This window comes from Bison bison, unplaced genomic scaffold (assembly GCF_000754665.1).
Source record: "Bison bison bison isolate TAMUID 2011002044 unplaced genomic scaffold, Bison_UMD1.0 scf7180017864525, whole genome shotgun sequence".
NCBI lineage: Eukaryota > Metazoa > Chordata > Mammalia > Artiodactyla > Bovidae > Bison > Bison bison.
In genome coordinates this window covers 12808082-12828383 of record NW_011495076.1, presented here as the reverse complement: position 1 = coordinate 12828383, position 20302 = coordinate 12808082, and the positions used below count along the sequence as shown (strand labels likewise).

Sequence of the window (20302 nt, the reverse complement as noted above, 5' to 3'; positions counted from 1 at the left end):
TTTCCTCTTAATAATTTCTTGCCAACTTCCCTCCCATTTTTTTTTCTTCTAGTGACTTAAATATGAAGACTGCATAGTAGAAGGGAAAACACAAACAGATTTTACATCTTCAACTTACATAGTAAATATTTTTTATTACAATGTGTATGTAATGGCTGTCTTGACAAATATTTACCCAATGAAGACCATTTTGTGGTTACCAAAGGATTGCAACAACTTTGTGGAAACCAATTACATATACTAAGCCTCTGATCTTTTCTTACACCCCCCACCCCACACAATTATAAAAGCCAATTACTGCTCCAAACCAGGTACTTTTACATAAGAGTGAGTCACTAAATACAGTCCAATTATTTGGTATCCAAATGCTGGCCTGCCTAGAATCTGTTGCTGTCAGTTGTAGGGTAGTATGGTAGGATAAGGTATTGAAGAATTGCAAATGGTTGGTATTCTGGAAATTTTAAGAAGGTAAGAGAATAGTGAGATATTACTCTTACAGTACGAAATATGATTAAACTCTCCTTAACGGAGAAGTAAGTTAATGTGGGGCCAATTACATTAATTCCTCTTTTTGGGCTAGCAAAATCTTCAGTGCTGGTTACAAAAGTCACAAATATTTAGGAGGATTTTAAGGGAAGTTTGGGTACATAGAAAGTAAACAATGGGAGGATAAGTCAATGGACACAAGGATACACAATGGTATTTTAAAAGAACTATTAATTTGTCTAGAAATCCTTTTACTATAATTAAGATTTGAAGTATGACATATAAGCAAGACTTGGAGAAGTTCCTGAAAGAGGAGATCTCAGGGTAAAAAATCTGAGCAGAACTTGCTCACTCGTGTCTGCTCGTTACAACTTTTCTATCAGCATAGCCCTGTCTCCATGCCCTTCCCTGTGATAAAGTCTTCATGCAACTCCACTGACTGAATATTTTCAACCACAGACTGAAATCAGGAAACTATGTGAACTATGTTGTGCGTGCTTTTTCCTATCCAAGAAAATTTACACATACCTGCCTAATCCTATGACACCAAGCATCATTACACACGCAAGTACTTTGTGGGTATTAAAGCTGAAAAGAAACACCAAAATGAGGAAGAAAATACTCCGCCTCATCTCCAGTTCCAGATCTAGATGTAGTATATTAAGAAACAGAACAGCTTTGGCAGTCAAAGTGAAAACATACTGGATCATGTATGTTTGTATTTGCAGATGGGGCTACAAACAGTGCACAGAGGAAGTCTCAGCTGATACCAGCTGTTAACCCTCAAGGACTCTGTAGGTATTTTGTGCTCCTGTGCTCAAAATTCCCCCATGCTTAAACATATAAAACCTTCATTTTTGGAGGTTCTCACTGGCCTTTTTCAAAGGTGTGAAGACTTGCTTAACAATAACAAAAATTGGAAACTCTGAAGTCACTGAAAATAGGAAAAAATTTTCATTTTGACTGTCAGGATTGTCTAGCACTTTTAATTATTTTTATTTGTCCCTCACAACAACAACTTGCTGTTGTATAATCATCTCCTCAAATTCTGAGACTGAGAAGCTCAGAAAAGAACATTTTCTGAGTAAAATTCTTGCCACTGACATGCCTACTTCAAAGCTTATCTCTGAAACAGTCAACCAATAAGAACTTATCCTTATGCCTATCAATGTGCTTGGTAGAGTATCCCAAAATAAAATTTTTAGAATCACCATTCTCAAGAAATTTACCATGTAGTTGGATAGATAACAACATACAGGAAACATTCAGAAGGAGTCATATACTAATGTACTCACCATACTCACTGCGTTTATCAAAGTACAGGAATTTAGGAGATGCTGGATGTTTTTGCCTATCATAAGATGAGTAGGAAGATCTAAATTAGTTGCAAAAGCCAGCAGAACAGTAAGGAGCTGGGACTCGGGGACTATTAAAAATAGAAAACTAAGTGCTTTATTTGATATTTGAAAGCAAAGAGGATGAAGAATGAATTAAATGGTGGTCATCATTGTCATTACAGCTGATCTAGTGGTGTCCTCCACTGGTACTCTGTTAGCAAGACCAGTGGTCCCTCTGCTTGATCAGATATCTCAATTCTATGTAACTGATCTCCACATCCTTCCTTTCTAAACCCATGGCATTTCTACTTGTCCTTCTTTCCAGTTCCTGTTATACAAGGAATCCTTAATCCTAAACCAACTACTCTTCTCTCTTAATTTCTTGAGGAAAAAAAATATTCACTATTTCTCAAAGGCTCATTTTCCCTGATGCCGTTTGTAAGGATGCAAATAGTACACAAAGAGATCCCTATCTTCTCACAATTCCTCTGCTACTTTTGTCTCTTGTCCATCGTTGACATTAGCTGGATTATTGAAATAGCTTCCTATTAGTCTTCGTCCTTCTAGTCACAATAACAAACAGTACGGCTCCTCCGTCCATGGGATTTTCCAGGCAAGAGTACTGGAGTGGGTTGCCATTGCCTTCTCCGAAACAGTACTACAACTACTGCTATTAATAATAATCACTGATTTATTTAGTGTTTGCTATGTGCTAGAAGAATCCACAAAACTGTACAAATTAGGTAATAATATCTTCATATTGCAGAGGATAAAACTCAGTATATAGCAAGGTTAAGTAATGTGCATCAGCAACCCACCCTGTTAGATTTCAAAATCTCTTTTCCTTCTGCTACCCCAAAAAAGTGTGAATCATATCCACCTTAATTCTGCTTCACATTTCATAGTCAAAGAGATATATCTAAATTGCAAAGCTGATTACATCACTCCCCTGATTAAACCTCTCCAAGACCAAATTCCTGAGACTTGTACACAAGCTCCCAAGACATGGCCCTCCAGTTTCCTTCCTCCCTACTCACTGTCCCCCAGTTATACCCTCATTCTGTCAAGATGCTTGTGGTTCCCTGCACTAACCAAGTGGTTTCATGTCTGGTATTTCTGCTCATAGTTTTCTCTGTCCAGAATATCTTTTCCATTAACCTTAATGGAAATGGAAAATTTCAATTTTCCGTTAAAATTTCCTTAATTCCTTCTACTTATCCTTCAAGGTGTTTTTAGAGAAAGCCTCCCTGAACTGACCAGGCAGGCTGAAAGTCCTCAACTGGGCTTCTGTAGTGCCGAGAGAGCTTCTATCCCAACATTTGCTATATTATATTGAAATGGTCTCTTGGCATATGTTTTTCACCAATCAGCCTATATGCTCTTTGAGTGAGGGAATAATCAAGTTTTCATTCTGCACCTACCCTGCCTCCACCACAGTGAAGAGAATCTGGTAATCACAGAAGTCATGCTGTGAGATCCAAAAGGGAAAGAGAAACTGGAATCACCTCTCAATCCCATGGCCATTTCTGGAGCATGGAACCAATGGGCCAATGCTCCAAACTTTCAGGATTGTATGCCAACTCTTTTCTTCCAGAGAACACTCAAACTTCTGTTACTTTGGTCATACAGACCAACTATAGATGACCACTTTTAAAGTTTTCTCTCAGAACTACTTTTGTCAATATTAAAATTCATACTGATGACTTTTTCATGATTCTGATTCACGGTTCTCTTCAATTATGCCAAACCCCACCTTGTTTCCATAGCACTCAATAACAAGAACTGGCTTTGAGACACATGCCTTGTGTCATGCTCTCTAGCAGTATTCTCTACCTCCAAAGAAAATAGAAATTAGCTACAGCTCACTGAGTGGCAAATATGCACCAAATGCTGTGTTAGGCACTTTCTCTTTATCTCTTTTCTCAACAATCCAGTGACTATCACTTATCAATCTTCACTTCTCATATACCTAACCTTCTCTCTATTTTACTGGCAACTCCAATGTTCTTAATAAAAAAAAAATTCCTCCAACACCATAAGTTCCATTCTTGTCACCATTAGAATTCGACAGGGAATCATTCCATCAGAAAAATGGCCTTCTGCCTCCTCTGAAGGTTATTTCATCATTAGCAGACCCAGATTTCTCCTTTTACTCCTTTAGAAATGCCTCTTTTTTTTCCCTGTTAGAGTAACCTTACATTCTTTATTGATATATTTTCCTATTGGCCCATGAACTTCCAAAGTATATATATTTTATTCTATTCATATTTTCATAAAATGTCTCAATAAATGTTTTCAAAATTAATACCCCCTACTTTCTTCTAGTTTAAAAGCTTAATTAGGCACAGAAAATTATGTTATATGATTACATTTTTGTGAAATATCTAGAATAGGAATATTTTAGAGACAAAATGTTGCTTACAGTTAGGTAGAGAGGTTAGGGATGAAAGAATGTAAATTGATTGCTAATTGAGGTTTCTTTTAGAGGAATTGAAAATGTGATGGTTATTCAACCTTGAGCATATGAAAATAAAAACTACAATGAATTATACACTTTAAAAATAATTTTAAGACTAGTCATGGAATCGGAAAAAAAATAAAATGATTTTACTCTTCCCCTGTTTCTCTTGTTATTTTAGCAGTTTTATCATGGTCCAATTCACATACTATACAACCATTCATTAAAATACAGGTCACTTTATTATGCACTCTTTAGAAAACAGACCACACCCTATTCACCCTGGCATTCTCAGAACCTATTCAGAAGACAGCAAATGTACATTCTATGAATTAAGTACCTATACCTCTGAATTTACTACTACTAACGTAGCTACGTCATGCATGCCTGCATGCATGCGTGCTAAGTCGCTTCAGTCACGTCTGACTCTTTGTCACCTTTTGGGCTGTAGCCTGCCAGATTCCTCAGTCCAGGCAAGATCACTGGAATGGGTTGCCATACCTTCCTCAGGGAATCTTTCTGACCTAGGGATCAAAACTACATCTATTATGTCTCCTGCATTGGCAGATGGGTTCTTTTTACCACTAGTGATACCTGAAAAGCCTATAGTTTTGCCATATTTAAATTAAATATATTTTTAAAGGTTTACTTGGGGGAATCAGGACAGCATTTATAAAACTATTTCTATGAGAAAAGATATATTTAAAAGCAATAAATAAAGGTACCAGAAGCTTTCTAACACCTTTGCACTAATAAATAAACAGAGCTCATGCTTTATCTTGCAGGACATTGAGTATCACTCCTACAGCCTAGCCCCTCATAGACAAATACCTACATTCTCTAGAAACATGCAGAATTTTTTTATAACAAATTTAATGAGTGTTCCAACCTCCAGGTTGTGAAATACTATTCTTGGAAGAAGAGCTTTTGAGGAATGAAGAATGTTTTCTTCAAGGTAAATCAAATATTTTTCAGAATAGCTTTTATTTCATTATGCTTTCAGAGTGTGAAAATAAGAGAATTAAGCCTTTAAAAGCAACTGTTGAATGAGTCTGTATATACATAAAGAGTCATTTGTTCAAGCATGTAGCTCTCTTTTATAAGGACTGTAGTTTCTATCTAATCCACAATCAGCCTTTTTTTTTTCCCTATTTTTCATATGCTGTATATTAAGCTTCATTTTATTCCCAGTGCAATTTTTTTCATAGAAGTTGATTTAAAGGGTACTACTAGTATCAAATGCCACCTATCAAGGAGAGTGATTTTGAATCAAGATCAGTATTCAGGCAATACCACTGACAAACCTCATAACATGATATTTTCCCTGCTGATAAAACTCATCATGGTACTTTCCCTACCCTACCATTAACATCATAATGACACTTTCCCTAACATTAAGATCCAGGGGATCTTCCCAACCCAGGGATCAAACCCAGGTCTCCTACAGTGCTTCCAGAGTCTTTACTGTCTGAACTACCAGGGTGAAAAGTGAAAGGTTGCTCAGTCCTGTCCCACTCTTTGTGACCCCATGGACTATACAGTCCATGGAATTTTCCAGGCCAGAATACTGGAGTGGGCAGTCTATCCCTTCTCCAGAGGACCTTCCTGACCCAGGAATCGAACCAGGGTCTCCTGCATTGCAGGCGGATTCTTAACCAACTGAGCCATTAGGGTGTGAACACTTTATCATAAAATTTATGTGCTGAATAGTACGAGATCCATATATTGGCTTTACTTGGAATACTTTCTGTATTTCTAGATGATGAACTCAGTCCTCAATATTGTTATGAAGTGATTCATCATAATTTTGCCACTGTTTCAGAGGATTACAGACACTAAAGGTTATATAGTTACATGTCCAAGGTCAAAGGATGAGATATAATCATAACTTTATCTTAGATTCCCTATCGGCAGGTCAGTGTTTGTTTCTTTAGGCTATGGTGTTATTAAAATACTTAAAATTCTCTTATGTAATTCTGAAGTACCTTTAAAAAATGCATCCTATACAAATGCCCATTGAGGACATTTGTCTCACTAATAAGTGAACAAAATTCTTGCCATTTCATAGAATTTTTATTGTAACCAAACCAGCCCATCATTTAAAAAATGAAGTGCATATTAAATTCATTAAAAAATGAATTATATCTTTATGTTTTTGCAGGCTTCTTGTAGCAGGGGTCATATATTTTATCAATTACTTTACTCACAGTAGTTTACTCATAGTGGAAATGGGATTAATATATGTAGACTTATTAAAACATTAAATATATAATTTAGGTAGTTTGAAGGTTTCATATGCATAACCAGAAGTTTTTCACATAATTACTTACCTCTTCTAGTTGGCATGCTTTGATGACACTTCTATATCTATATTCATCATAGGAAACACCAAAGATGATGTTATCTTTAATGGTTCCAGGCATGATCCAGGAATACTGAGAGCAGAATGAAATTCTTCCACTGTGCTTAATTTTACCCTCTGAAGGTTCCAATTCTCCCATAATCATCATGAGAAGTGAAGTCTGGAAATACAACTAGTGTTATTAAGTCAAATCATTTGATCAAATCATTCTCAGGATGCAGGTACCACCAACTGTCATCCTAAGCATAGGTATCCTAATTTTTAAAGATTCTGTATTCATTCAATTCAAAATTTATGAAGCACTTCCTATTTTGGGTATGCTGCTATGCACAAAAGATACAAAGGGAGACAAGAGACAACTACAACAGAATGTGATAAGTGCTACACTAGAGGCTCACAGAGATGGGGTGCTGAGTTCAGATTGTTGGGATGGGGTTGGAAGAGGTCAGGGAAAGATTAGTAATAGCTGACATGTATTGAGTGCTCATTAGTTTTCTCACATGCCTTGTTCAATCTAATTCTGTTGTACCTTTCTTGGAAACATGTGCAGAATCTGACTGCTACTTCCATTACTATCCAGATTAAGCTAACAACATCTCTTGCCAGAATAAATAGAATAGCTTTCTAACTTTCTCGGAGAAGGGTTCTAACTCCTTGCTCCACCCTTGTCTTCCTACAGTCTATTCTCTAACTCCTTGCTCCACCCTTGCCTTCCTGCAGTCTATTCTCAAAGGGGCCCTGTCAAAATGTATGTCAGATCATGTTACTTTTCTGCTTAAAACCCTCCAATGGCTTCTAAAGTTTTCAGAAAAAAGGCCTAACTCGTTACAAAGCCCTTTATGAGGCTCGCAGGGCCCTTATGTAATGGTCTCGCCCCCATTACTTCTCTGACAGCTCTACTCTCCATGGCTCACTCTGAGCCCACCCCACTGACCTCCCTGCTGCTCTGTGAACCAGACAGACAGTCCCATTTCAAGGGTTTGCTCCACTCTCTACCTGGAAGGCTCTTCCCCAGATGATCATATGACCTAACCTCTCACCTCCTTCAAATCTTTTCTCAAATGTTACCTTTCAATGAGGCCTCCACTGCTTAAAATTGCACCCCTATCATCAATCTTTCTTTCTGTTTTATCTTCAAAACATTTATCATCGTATGACATTATATATACATATATATATATATATAAACATTTTACTCAATAATATAATGACATTATTGTTTGTTGTTTAGTCATGTCTAACTCTTTGCAACATGATACACTGTATTATACATTTTAAAATAAGGGTTCAATAACTTTAAAAAGTGAATTACTGGTACATAAATAGACAAATCAATAGTATAGAATTAAAGCTACAAAAGTAGATCTAAATGCATAAAAGAACTAGTATTTGATAAAGATGGCATCTAAAATGAGTGGAGAAAAATAGACTATTCAGTATATGTTGTGGGACAACTGAACAGCCATGTGGAGGGCAGACAAAAAACCGTAGCCATATGCCACACCCAACACGTGATGAATTTCAAATAGGTCAAAGAATAAGTACAAAAATAAGACTGTAAGAATACTTAAAGAAAACACTGAAGGATGTCCAAAAGAAAAGTAAAACAACTACCATAGAGTAAGAAAGCTTTCTATATGAATCAAAATCCAGAAGTCATAAAATTAAAAAATAAATCACATTATAAAGGAAAAAAAAGACTTGGGCACAGAAAACAAAAGGAAAAAACATCAAACTGAAGTAAATGTTTGCAAGTTATATGACACAAAGGAATAATTTCCTTCTTGAGTGATATTAAAGTCAAAAAGAAAAATAACAATAACTCATTAGAAAACAGTACAAAGTATACAGATATTTCACCAAAAATTAAAATAGAGGTGAGCCTTAATCATATGATAAAGTTTTTACTTTATTCCTAATAAGAGAAATGCAAATTTAAAAAAGACTGACATATGACTTTACCCAACAAGACTGGAATAAATTCAAATGTTAGATAACATATGCTGGGGATGCTGTGGGGAAACAAACCTATAATCTACATGGACTGTAACACATACACACAAATTGATGCAGCCTTCAGGTAAGAAAGTTTCGCAGATATACAGAAATACTAGTAGACGTGCTAAATGACATATATGCAACATTATTCATAGAGTCATTCTTCATATTAGCAAAACACTGGCAATAACCCAACTGTCAATCAATAGGTGATTCATTATATTACAAACATCTATCCAAACAATGAAATACTATGTATAAAAGTATATACATTCAAAAAACTAACAAGAGTGTCTGTCTGAATTGGGAGAAAGAATGGTGAAAAGTAGAAAATAACCAGAGGAGAAAGAGAAGTGAGAGAAAAATTTTCGAATTTTTTTGCACTTAAAATTTTAACTTTAACAAACAGTAATACCACCTAAAATATATTAGGAAGAAAGAAGGATCAAGAGATAGACACTTTTTTGATACCTATTTCAGTAAATTTTAAAATTCTTATTGTATATGGAAAATACCCAAAATTCCTTCAGTTCAGGTGTTCAGTCATGTCCGACTCTGAGACCCCATGGACTGCAGCACACCAGGCTTCCCCGTCCATCATCAAATTCCTTACTTCTACATATAATTCTTCTGTATAATTGAAACTGTAAGTATTATTTTCATATAGAACAGATTTTTAAACCCCAACAATGGAATGGATCTGATTACATATAAATATATACACACATATTACATGTATATATATATACACACATACATATATGTATACACAACATATATATATGTATACACAATATACAGGTTTGGCTCTATGTAAGTTTGGATCTATATCAAATACAAAGGTTAAATATATATTTAACAATATTTATCTATATAAACATATAAAATTTATCAATATTTTGGTATTTTGAGAGATGCAAATTTAAACTGAATTAATATATATAAAATGCCAAATATTGATAAGACCTTGGTTTGTTTCCTGGGTCAGGAAGATCCCCTGGAGTAGGAAATGGCAACCTGTTCCAGTTGTCTTGCTGAAAAATTCTATGGACAGAGGAGCCTGGTGGGCTACAGTCCATGGGGGTCACAAGAGTCAGACATGACTGAGTATGCATACACATACATATGTATACTGATTGAATAACATGCCATTATATAACTACACCAAAATTTACCTAATCAATCCCCTATTATGAGATATTTAGGAGTTCTCCCAATTTGCAGCTATTGAAACAACGTGAGGAATATCTTTATATAAAAATCTCTGCAAATATACTAGGGTAAATCATACAAATAGAATTGTTAATTGGTTATTTTTAAGGCTTTTAATACACAAATTACCAAATTGAGTGGTTCAGTATTATCTTGAAATGTGAGTATTTGCAATTATTCTATCTTATATTTTAGCTAGCTCTTTTATCTAATAAGAGTATAAAATGCTCCATTCCTACTGAAATAAAAGGACGTCCTTGTAGACTTAGTTGCCAAACTCTGTTTCTCAGAGGGGTTTAATTATTCCTAAGGAACAACTGCCTCCATCTGACTCTGTCTTCATATCTACTTCTCAGAAGATGTAGCTGTAACTCCAGCCAGCAATTATCTGCTCATCAATTCTTAATAGAGTTGCCTGAAATTTAATTGCTGGTTAAGTCCCATATTTTGTAATTCCAAAGCTGTTTGTTTACACCTTTCAAAGAAGTAATTTTAAACACATAAAATTAATTTTAAAAAATTCGGTGACACACAATTACTATCTTCCCATAAGCAATCATTCTCAGTCAAGTCATCTGTGATTTCTTTATTAGCAAATCCTGCTATGGTATCATTTTCTTTTAATAGTGAAAATTTCTAGTTATATAAGAAATAGAAGGAAAAAGTAGCACTTTAAGAAGAAATACATTTTTCAAAGAAGAAAACGTACAACTATAGCTGCTTTATTGAAAGGCCTATTTTACAGGTGGGAAAACACATAGAGAGAAAAAAGCAAATTGTATATTGCTACAATTATGAACACCAAATTCAATGACTAGAAATTTTCTATAGTATTTTGTTTCCCAAGTCTCAGACTAAATTCTTTAAAATGTGATTCTTCCTTAACTAGACATTAATAAATAACTATTTTTCAGGGGTATTTAATTTCTGTTTATATTTACATTTTTATCTTACAGTGGCACTGCTCCTTCCTTCCTTCTTCCTTTTCTTTCATCATTCTGAAGAGTTTTAAGAGGACACTAAACTTTTTTAATTTTTCCAGAAAGTATTGTAGCTAAAATTACAGTCAAGTGGGAATAAGAACCTCCTTTTAATAGACTTCCAAAGCAAATATCTATTATCCTTAAGTAGTCCATTTCAAAGCCAAGAGACCCTTTCTTATCTCTGATTGTATTCCTTCATGCCCTTTGAATGTATTTCCCAGATAAAGAGAACAAGTGTTTAACATTATCTGAACAATAGCTCAAATCATTCAAGACTAATATAAAGTCTTCTCCTGACAATGAAATTTGACCCTTTAGTTTTTTAACCTCTTAATTTTTGTCAGACGTATCTCCAAATATCCATGGTTTATAATTAAATGAGGCAGGGTGGAAGGCTGATCAGCACAGAATACAGATTCCTATGTACTGTCATCAAAAAACTATCCCACTCAATAATTTTCCCTCATAATAAATTATAAGCAAGCCTGAGTCCATTCTCCAAAAAAATTCTTTGTCAACAAAATGGGGATCTTTTGCCCATGTGGTTACTAAAGTAAAATGTAAGCCATAACTGTCCTGGACCAGCTCTGAGAAAATGTCTTTGCCACAGATTGGCGAAAAGGGATGCTTTACTTGTTCAACAAAGTTATTAAACGCTCACCATGTATGCGCGTGACACTGTACTGAGTGATGCCCATAATATAAATATATAAAAGTTACTGAAGATATCAGAAAGAAATGAAAGGCTAGAGGACACTATCAGTGGAATAATTATACACAGTATCCAAGTATTCTCCTTTTACAAACTAGAAAAAGAAAGGAGAAAAGCATGTCAGGTTAACATCTTCACGGTGAGGTATAAAAGAGACTACCTTGCCTGCTCCCGTAGATCCAGCAACTGCCAACAACTGTCCTCTTTCTATCTTGAAACTGATATCTTTCAGGACAGGAGTACCAAGAAGTAAGTTACTGAAGAAGAGGCTGTTATCACCATTGGAAATTTTTCTATTGTTATTATTTTCTTTTGCTTTCTCAAATAATTTACTAAATCCCTGTAAAAAAGAAAAAAACACAGTAAATAAGAAGGTATGTTTCTCAGATATTTTCAATGTGTGTGTGCGGGTGCAGTTGTGTCCGATTCTTTACAAACCAGTGGACTGTAGCCTGTCAGGCTCCTCTATACATATAATTTTCCAAGCAAGAATATTGCAGCAGGCTGCCATGTCCTTCTCCAGGAGATCTTCCTGCCCAGGGATCGAACCTGCATCCCTTCTGTCTTCTGCATTGGCAGGCAGGTTCTTTACCAGCTGAGCCACCAGGGAAGCCCAATATTTTCAATAGCTATTTACATGATGTATTATTAGTTTGAAGAGTATGTGGACATGGTCCATACTTTATAGCACACAAGTTATAGCACATGATTTCTAGAGCACATGACCCAAAATATTTCAAAATTATAATAATAATTTCAATTGCTGATTGTTGCTCAACATCAAATTTAATTAAAGATATCTAGCTGGCAACCCACTCCATTGTTCTTGCCTGGAGAATCCCAGGGACGGGGGAGCCTGGTGGGCTGCTGACTATGAGGTTGCCCAGAGTCGGACACGACTGAAGCGACTTAGCAGCAGCAGCAGCAGCTATCTATACAAAGGTATCTATCTCCTCTCCCATAGGCTGAACACATACACATATTTATTCAATCTTCAGCAGAGTAACAATATATGAGGTAGACTTTATAAACTCTTTCATTCAAAGTTGTAGACTTTGACTCAGAGAGGTTAAGTAACTGAAGTCATTTAAGTAGTAGGCCTGAGTGGAATTACAACCCAAATCTTCTAACTCTATCACGCTGGCACCTTACTCTGAGAAGCTCAAAGTATTTTAGTAGTTATTACTAAGTGTAAATGTGATGATACTACCATTTAATTTGAATGAATTCCATTCTTGCAAAAGTGCTGGGAGAAGGAGTTCTTTTTTGAAAGCTCCCTGCTTCTGGACTGCGCTATGGGATGCGTTAGAGTGTGTGCATGTGCCTAGTCACTCAGTCGTGTCCAACCCGTTTGTGACCCCATGAACCATAGCCCACCAGGCTCCTCTGTCCATGGGATTCTCCAGGCAAGAATACTGCAGTGGGTAGTCATTCCCTTCTCCAGGGGATCTTCCCAACCCAAGGATCAAACCCAGGTCTCCTGCATTGCAGGCAGATTCTTTACCATCTGAGCAGTCTTCAAATCACAGTTAATAGCACTGCAGGTGATCAGGAGGAAGGTAGTTGTTCACAGAGTTTTAAGAGAATGTGTTTTCACAACCTCAACATCCCGAAGTACTCCTTCCTAAAGTTAATCATCTGAGAATTCGCTTGCTCTGTCACTTCTCTTTCCTACTTTCTGCTTCTCCCCTCAGAGAAGAGGCAGCCTTCTCACCAGTCCTAAGTTTAGCTAGGCTGCCCTTTCCGGAGTGTTAAAACTCCATGATACAAACATGGGGACCATAAGAGAATGATTTTCTCTTGATAGGGGATCCCATAAAAGCAAAGCCAGAAATACTGAAGGAGGTAATATTGTGTTTCACCAGGTTTCAAAGTGATGGCCCTTTGGAGATGAATTGAAGAACAAGTTATTTTAATTAACTTATTATTTATCTAATTTTAGTAATTTAATAAATTAATACAAATTATTATCTGCACTTTAAAGTTACATTTTCCTGATATAAAGCAAGTAATATTTATCTGATTGACTTAGCAATCAGACTTGACCCTATAAATTCATTTTATTTTCCATGAAATTGAAAGTACTGAAATGGCAGCTCCCAAGTTTTGACAAAAATCCATTTAATATATGAAGACACTATACAATAGACAAGAATTACATTCTTTACCACCACTTAAACCTATGTTGAAAATTCATAAGTCAGCTTAAAATGTATCAGCAGTATACAGATTTTCAGTACTATCAAACCTTTAGGGCATACATAAGCAATTAAGGTTTAAGACTACTGCTTGAATTCTTATGAGATGGATAGCTAACATCTCTTTCAGTCATCAAATAACTAAAAGCAAATTTTTAAGAAGTAGGCAATGAAAATTCTTCAAGTGAGACAAAGGCATTTTTTATTCTATTATTAATTTATTGAGCATCAGCTGTATAGTAAAGACCACCTCAAAAGTCTCAAATAGGAGAGTAACAAATGGGCAGATATTAATATTGTATCGTGTTTAGGGCTACAATGGAAAACTCACACCAAGTCCTATAGGAGCACATTACATAAAGCAAGTTACTCAGTCTGGAGCTTGTCCAAGTAATTAACCCAGTATTAGGCTATGAAGGATATAGGTGGTATTTCACAAGACCAAGAAATAGTATAGGCATTCCAGGAAGAAGGACCTGCATGCATGATGATTTAGGCTTAAAAGGACAACATACACCTCAGGAGTGGTGAGTGGCTAGGTGAATGTATATAGTAAGATGACAAAGGACATCCTCGATAAACTGGGCAGTACAGACTGTTAAGGGGCTCATTTTCCATGCTTAGAAATAGGGTTTTTATCCAACAAACACTTGGACCAATGGAAGGTTGCTTTTACTTTAATTTACTTTAATTTTAACTCCTGATTACAGAAGTCAAAACTTACTTCAGAAAATTTGGAAAACAGATAAAAGCAGCAAGAAGAAAAGAAAAATCAGCTGTAGTCTTAACACTGAGAAGAAATCATGTTTAACATTTCAGTGAGATCCCTCCACTCCTTCGCATATACGTAAAATCATATATAATTTACATTAAGGAAAAATTATACATGAGCTTTGTGATCCTCTTTTTCTGACTTATAATATAAATCATAAATATTTTCACATACCATTAAACACTCTTTTTGATATAATTTTAAGTTGCAGGATAGTATCAAAGAGTGTGGATAAACTATAAATATTAATAGTTCTCATTTTTTACATTATATGACTTTCTTTTTAACTTAATAATTCTGTGATGTGTGTACTTTGCTATAAATCTTGGAACAAATCTCTGGTTTTTTTAGTATAAATTTCCACAAGGGAAATTTCCAGAGCAAAGGTATAGCAAACATTCCAAGTCTTTGGAAAAGTAGTTTCAAATTCTCTTCCATCAAGGTATGAGAGTGCTAGATTTCAGGAACCATCATTAACAATGTTGATTTCTGATTTGGGATTTATTTTGTTTTGTTCTATTTTTGTGTGTTTTGTAAGTGAAAATGGAATCTCAGTATTGATCTTATTCTTATTTATTTGATCCCTACTCTGGCTGAACACTTTCTGTGTTTACAAGCTCCCTGTAGTTGTGAGAGAAATGATTATGGTATCCTTTGTCTTTATTTCAGTATCTGTCTCATCTTCTCAACTAGCTGCATAATAATTGATAAATTATGACATTCTGAGCTTTAGGCTCCTGGACTGTTGAGGATCTTAAGTGAGATAATATAGATGAAAGTATTTTGTATACAGTAAAACAGTAGTCCATTTTTTTCATTAGACACAGGATGGTGAGTAGAAAAAACATTTAGAGTCAGAGAAGCCTAGGCTGACCTTTATGTCCTAACCAGTTGTATAATCTTGTTCTAGTTACTAAAATTCCCTAAAGCTCAGCTTCCTGATATATAAATAGAAATTGTCCCTACTCACAGGTGTGAAGTGAGGGAGGAGTCATATATAATTCATCAGGGACATGCCTCTTGAGTCACTGGGTGAATGGTGAAATCATCAAATGAAGCAGAGAAGACACTGGAAGAAGCGGGTTTATGAAGCTTGGGAAGTGATGAATGTGAAGTGTTTGAGGACCTTGCAGGGAATTTGGAAATAATGTATGAAGTTCAGGAAAGAAACTGGGGCTGAAGATTTGCCTTTGAGAGTCATCAGCACATATATGTCAGTTGAGCCTGGGCTGAGTCACCCACAGAGAGCATGAAATACCAGAAGGCAGTGGGGACCCTGTGGCCGACCGCCACTTCAGAGGCAGGCAGCCAAGACTGAGAAGTCATGGTTGGAATATAAGATTACATGGAAAGAGTGGTTCATGAAAGCTAAGTTAAATAAATATTTCAAAAGAACAGTTTTTAATGCATTGGTAAAGACAGAATCCAGATTGCAGAAGGCAAAAGTCAAAAGATGAGGAAGTAAGAACAGTTTTAACAACAAAGGGAAGGAGAATGATAAGGCTTGGATGATGGGGTTCGGGGGGGCAAAAGTCAGAAAAGAAATTTCTTTAACTTGAAAATATTTAGATATTAAAAGAAGTCAGTTGAAAAAAAAGGAATTGCGCTTCTAGACTGAGAATAGTTGCTGGCTCCATGTCCTGAGAAGATGAAGCAAAATAACAATAGTTCAGCTAAGGGCCGGGGGAAGCATACATCCTTCTCTTAGACAAGAAAGAAGAAAATAATAATCTCAAGGGTGAAGAAAGAAGCTGTAAGCATTCATATATGACACTCTATATTTTATAGCATCTATATACTTTCTCTCTGTATTACAGAAGTCAAGGCCATCTGCTGGGGGTGAGCATATCTGGGAGAGATTGGGAGTTTCAGGAAACTGGTAAAAATCTGGAATTGCTTTTAGGGAAATGGTAAATAAAATTAAGTAAAGACAAATGAAAACATTTCCCAAGAAAGTTTACAGGCCCATTTGAAGTTGAAACAGTAACTGTATAAAACTTATAACTGACTAGAGTATTTGATTTTCCCAGATAGCATTCCCTTCACCAAAGCTGTTAAGAGAATGTCTTACAGCAAACGATTCAGTGAAAAGAAAAGGGGATTGAGGGTGCTGCTGTAGGAACAACTGAAGTGACTGATGGAGGTTAAACCAGGAGGAGTCCAAAAGGGAGAACTAAGGAGACTAGAAATCTTCATGAAATTGGAAGGCGGTAAAGGTGGGATTAAGAGACTGAGAGAGCTAGGATTAGGAAACTCTAAACTGAGAAAGAGATTCCAGAGCAGGACATTTCCAAAGTGCAGTAAGTCTAGGCAATCACCAAGCTCAGCATATGAGCATGAGAGGAAGCTTCTGAAGAAGTAACTGTAAACAGAAGTTCTGAGGACAATATTGGAAGGATTTCTCATGTGGGTGTTAAAGTCTTAGACACGATGAGAGCGGTTTAACCAGCACCACTGTCCTGGGTAAATATCATCAAGGAGTGTCCAGAATTTGCTAGGTGATGGTGAGAGTCGGGAGGACGAGGATACAGCCAGATGGAAGGCAATGGTTCAGTGAAAGGGTTGTAGACCGTGACATTTGGTCCAAAACTTAGCTTCATCCCTTGCCTGGTACATGAGCTGAGCCAGGTCCTATAACCTTCCTAAGCCTCCATTCCCTTATCAGCAAAATGGAAATATTAAGATTACATCATAGGAATGTTGTAAGAAATAAGACAAAACATGTAAAGTGCTTATCTAGTACCTGGCACATAGTAAGGGCTCAAGCATGCTATCTATTTCATTAGATGAAAGGAGAATGAGATGGAGATTAGAAAAACAATTGTCTGCCAAACTCCTTGCTTTTCTTTCTGTCTAGAAGAGCATTTGAAATTCCTAAAATCAAAGAAGTAAAATCAATCTAACACACACACTTCTCCATAATTTTTCTAGGCAGATAAAGAATTATTCTCTTACCCCCATCTTAAAAAAAGAATTACAGTGACGCCCTTAGGATCAACTTACTTATATAAATAAAACCAGTTTAAGATATTGTGAAATATGTAGAAATAGGACATTGCTTGCATAATGCCTATGTTTACTCAACAGAAAAAAGTGATAAGGAAAGAGGAACTCCACTGGTATTCTCTATAATCAAATATTAGTCCTTTAGAAGCTGAAAAATCATTAATAACATTTTTTCTGACCATGAGAAATGAGAATTTTTAATAGTGAATTAAAATAAGTGAAAATAGTAGAAAACAATACATAGGTCTACCCCATATACACCTTTATGTTTACTGGTATATGCAAAGCACGTTGGACTGGAACTTGAGATCAGAGAGGGTAGCATTTACTGAGGAACTATTATGTGTGCGGTACTATGCTGAATACTTCCCATAAGTTATCTCAGTCAAACTTCACAACAACCTTGTAAGGTATATATTAATATTCCCACTTTACAGATGGAGAACCAGAGGTTCCACAAAATTCAGTAACTTGCACTAGAGAGTAAATGGTAGAAACAGTACTCAATTCCAGCTCAATTTGGCTCCAAAACCTATGAGCACTGCATTACTTCCTAATTTATTATGTGAAGCAAATTACATGACTTAGAAAAACACGAAGAGGCCTGTCTGTCATATTTCATATTCCTGGGCCTCCACCTCTTAAACTACAAAATAAGTGGAGTGATTCCTCTTTCAGTTCTAACAATTCTATCATCATTCTAACTTTATTGCCCATTAAGATGAAAACCAGAATCACAAATAAGAAAAGCTTAAATATTTAGAGCAAACAAACAAAAAATTCTGACCTCCTCCCAGAAGGCTGTTACATTCTCCATCACTACATCTGTAGTTGTTAAGTTATATTCCAATGTCTTATATTCTTGCTTTTGTAAGAAATCCTGTTTACAAAAGAAAGCAAAAACATATTATACAACTAGGATACTGTTAATACATTATTACATCTATTTAAACTCTAGTAAGTGCTGCATTTTGTATTTTATGAATTATATTAGAAATTTTTTCCTAAAAAATAATTTTATAAGTGTTCTAAAGTTAATTGTCAAGTACTAGGATTCATTATATTATAAATGCATTCTTTAAATATGTGACATTTTACACAACTTCAGTTCAGTTCAGTCGCTCAGTCATGTCCAACTTTTGCGACTCCATGAATCACAGCACGCCAGGCCTCCCTGTCCACCAACAACTCCTGGAGTTCACTCAAACTCATGTCCATTGAGTCGGTAATGCCATCCAGCCATCTCATCCTCTGTCGCCCCCTTCTCCTCCTGCCCTCAATCCCTCCCAGCATCAGAGTCTTTTTCAATGAGTCAACTTTTCACATGAGGTGGCCAAAGTATTGGAGTTTCAGCTTCAGCATCAGTCCTTCCAATGAACACCCAGAACTGATCTCCTTTAGAATGGACTGGTTGGATCTCCTTGAAGTCCAAGGAAATCGCAATAGTCTTCTCTAACACCACAGTTCAAAAGCATCAATTCTTTGGCGCTCAACTTTGTTCACAGTCCAACTCTCACATCCATACACGACTACTGGAAAAACCATAGCCTTAACTAGACAGACCTTTGTTGGCAAAGTAATGTCTCTGCTTTTGAATATGCTATCTAGGCTGGTCATAACTTACCTTCCAAGGAGTAAGCGTCTTTTAATTTCATGGCTGCAATCACCATCTGCCATGATTTTGCAGCCCCAAAAAATAAAGTCTGACACTGTTTCCACTGTTTGTCCATCTATTTCCCATGAAGTGATGGGACCAGATGCCATGATCATAGTTTTCTGAATGTTGAGCTTTAAACCAACTTTTTCACTCTCCTCTTTCACTTTCATCAAGAGATGTTTTAGTTACTCTTCACTTTCTGCCATAAGGGTGGTGTCATCTGCATATCTGAGGTTACTGATATTTCTCCTGGCAATCTTGATTCCAGCTTGTGCTTCTTCTAGCCACTGGAGAAGGGAATGGCAAACCACTCCAGTATTCTTGCCTTGAGAACCCCATGAACAGTATGAAAAGGCAAAACGATAGGATACTGAAAGAGGAACTCCCCAGGTCAGTAGGTGCCCAATATGCTACTGGAGATCAGTAGAGAAATAACTCCAGAAAGAATGAAGGGATGGAGCCAAAGCAAAAACAATACCCAGTTGTGGATGTGACTGGTAACAGAAGCAAGGTCCGATGCTGTAAAGAGCAATATTGCACAGGAACCTGGAATGTTAGGTCCGTGAATCAAGGCAAGTTGGAAGTGGTCAAACAGGAGATGGCAAGAGTGAACGTCGACATTCTAGGAACCAGCGAACTAAAATGGACTGGAATGGGTGATTTTAACTCAGATGACCATTATATCTACTACTGTGGTCAGGAACCTCTTAGAAGAAATGGAGTAGCCTTTTGGTCAACAAAAGAGTCCGAAATGCAGTACTTGGATGCAATCTCAAAAACGACAGAATGATGTCTGTTTCCAAGGCAAACCATTCAATATCACAGTAATCCAAGCCTGTGCCCCAACTAGTAACGCTGATGAAGCTGAACAGTTCTATGAAGACCTATAAGACCTTTTAGAACTAACACCCAAAAAAAAATGTCCTTTTCATTACAGGGGACTGGAATGCAGAAGTAGGAAGTCAAGAAACATCTGGGGTAACAGGCAAATTTGGCCTTGGAATTTCGGAATGCAGCAGGGCAAAGGCTAATAAAGTTTTGCCAAGAAAATGCACTGGTCATAGCAAACACCCTCTTCCAACAACACCAGAGAAGACTCTGCACATGGTCATCACCAGATG

The 20302-nt window shown here is 36.3% G+C and overlaps 1 protein-coding gene across 1 annotated transcript in view; it reads right to left on the bottom strand.

The window, feature by feature from the left end:
* Positions 1 to 20302, bottom strand: part of CFTR (cystic fibrosis transmembrane conductance regulator (ATP-binding cassette sub-family C, member 7)) — a 216327-nt gene that overhangs the window by 118421 nt on the left and 77604 nt on the right. Inside the window, exons 9-11 of the mRNA XM_010831223.1 lie at positions 18312 to 18404; positions 11709 to 11888; positions 6612 to 6803 (exon numbers count right to left, since the gene is read on the bottom strand). Coding sequence (XP_010829525.1) covers positions 6612 to 6803; positions 11709 to 11888; positions 18312 to 18404 — 465 coding nt within the window. The remainder of the gene's footprint in view (positions 1 to 6611; positions 6804 to 11708; positions 11889 to 18311; positions 18405 to 20302) is intronic.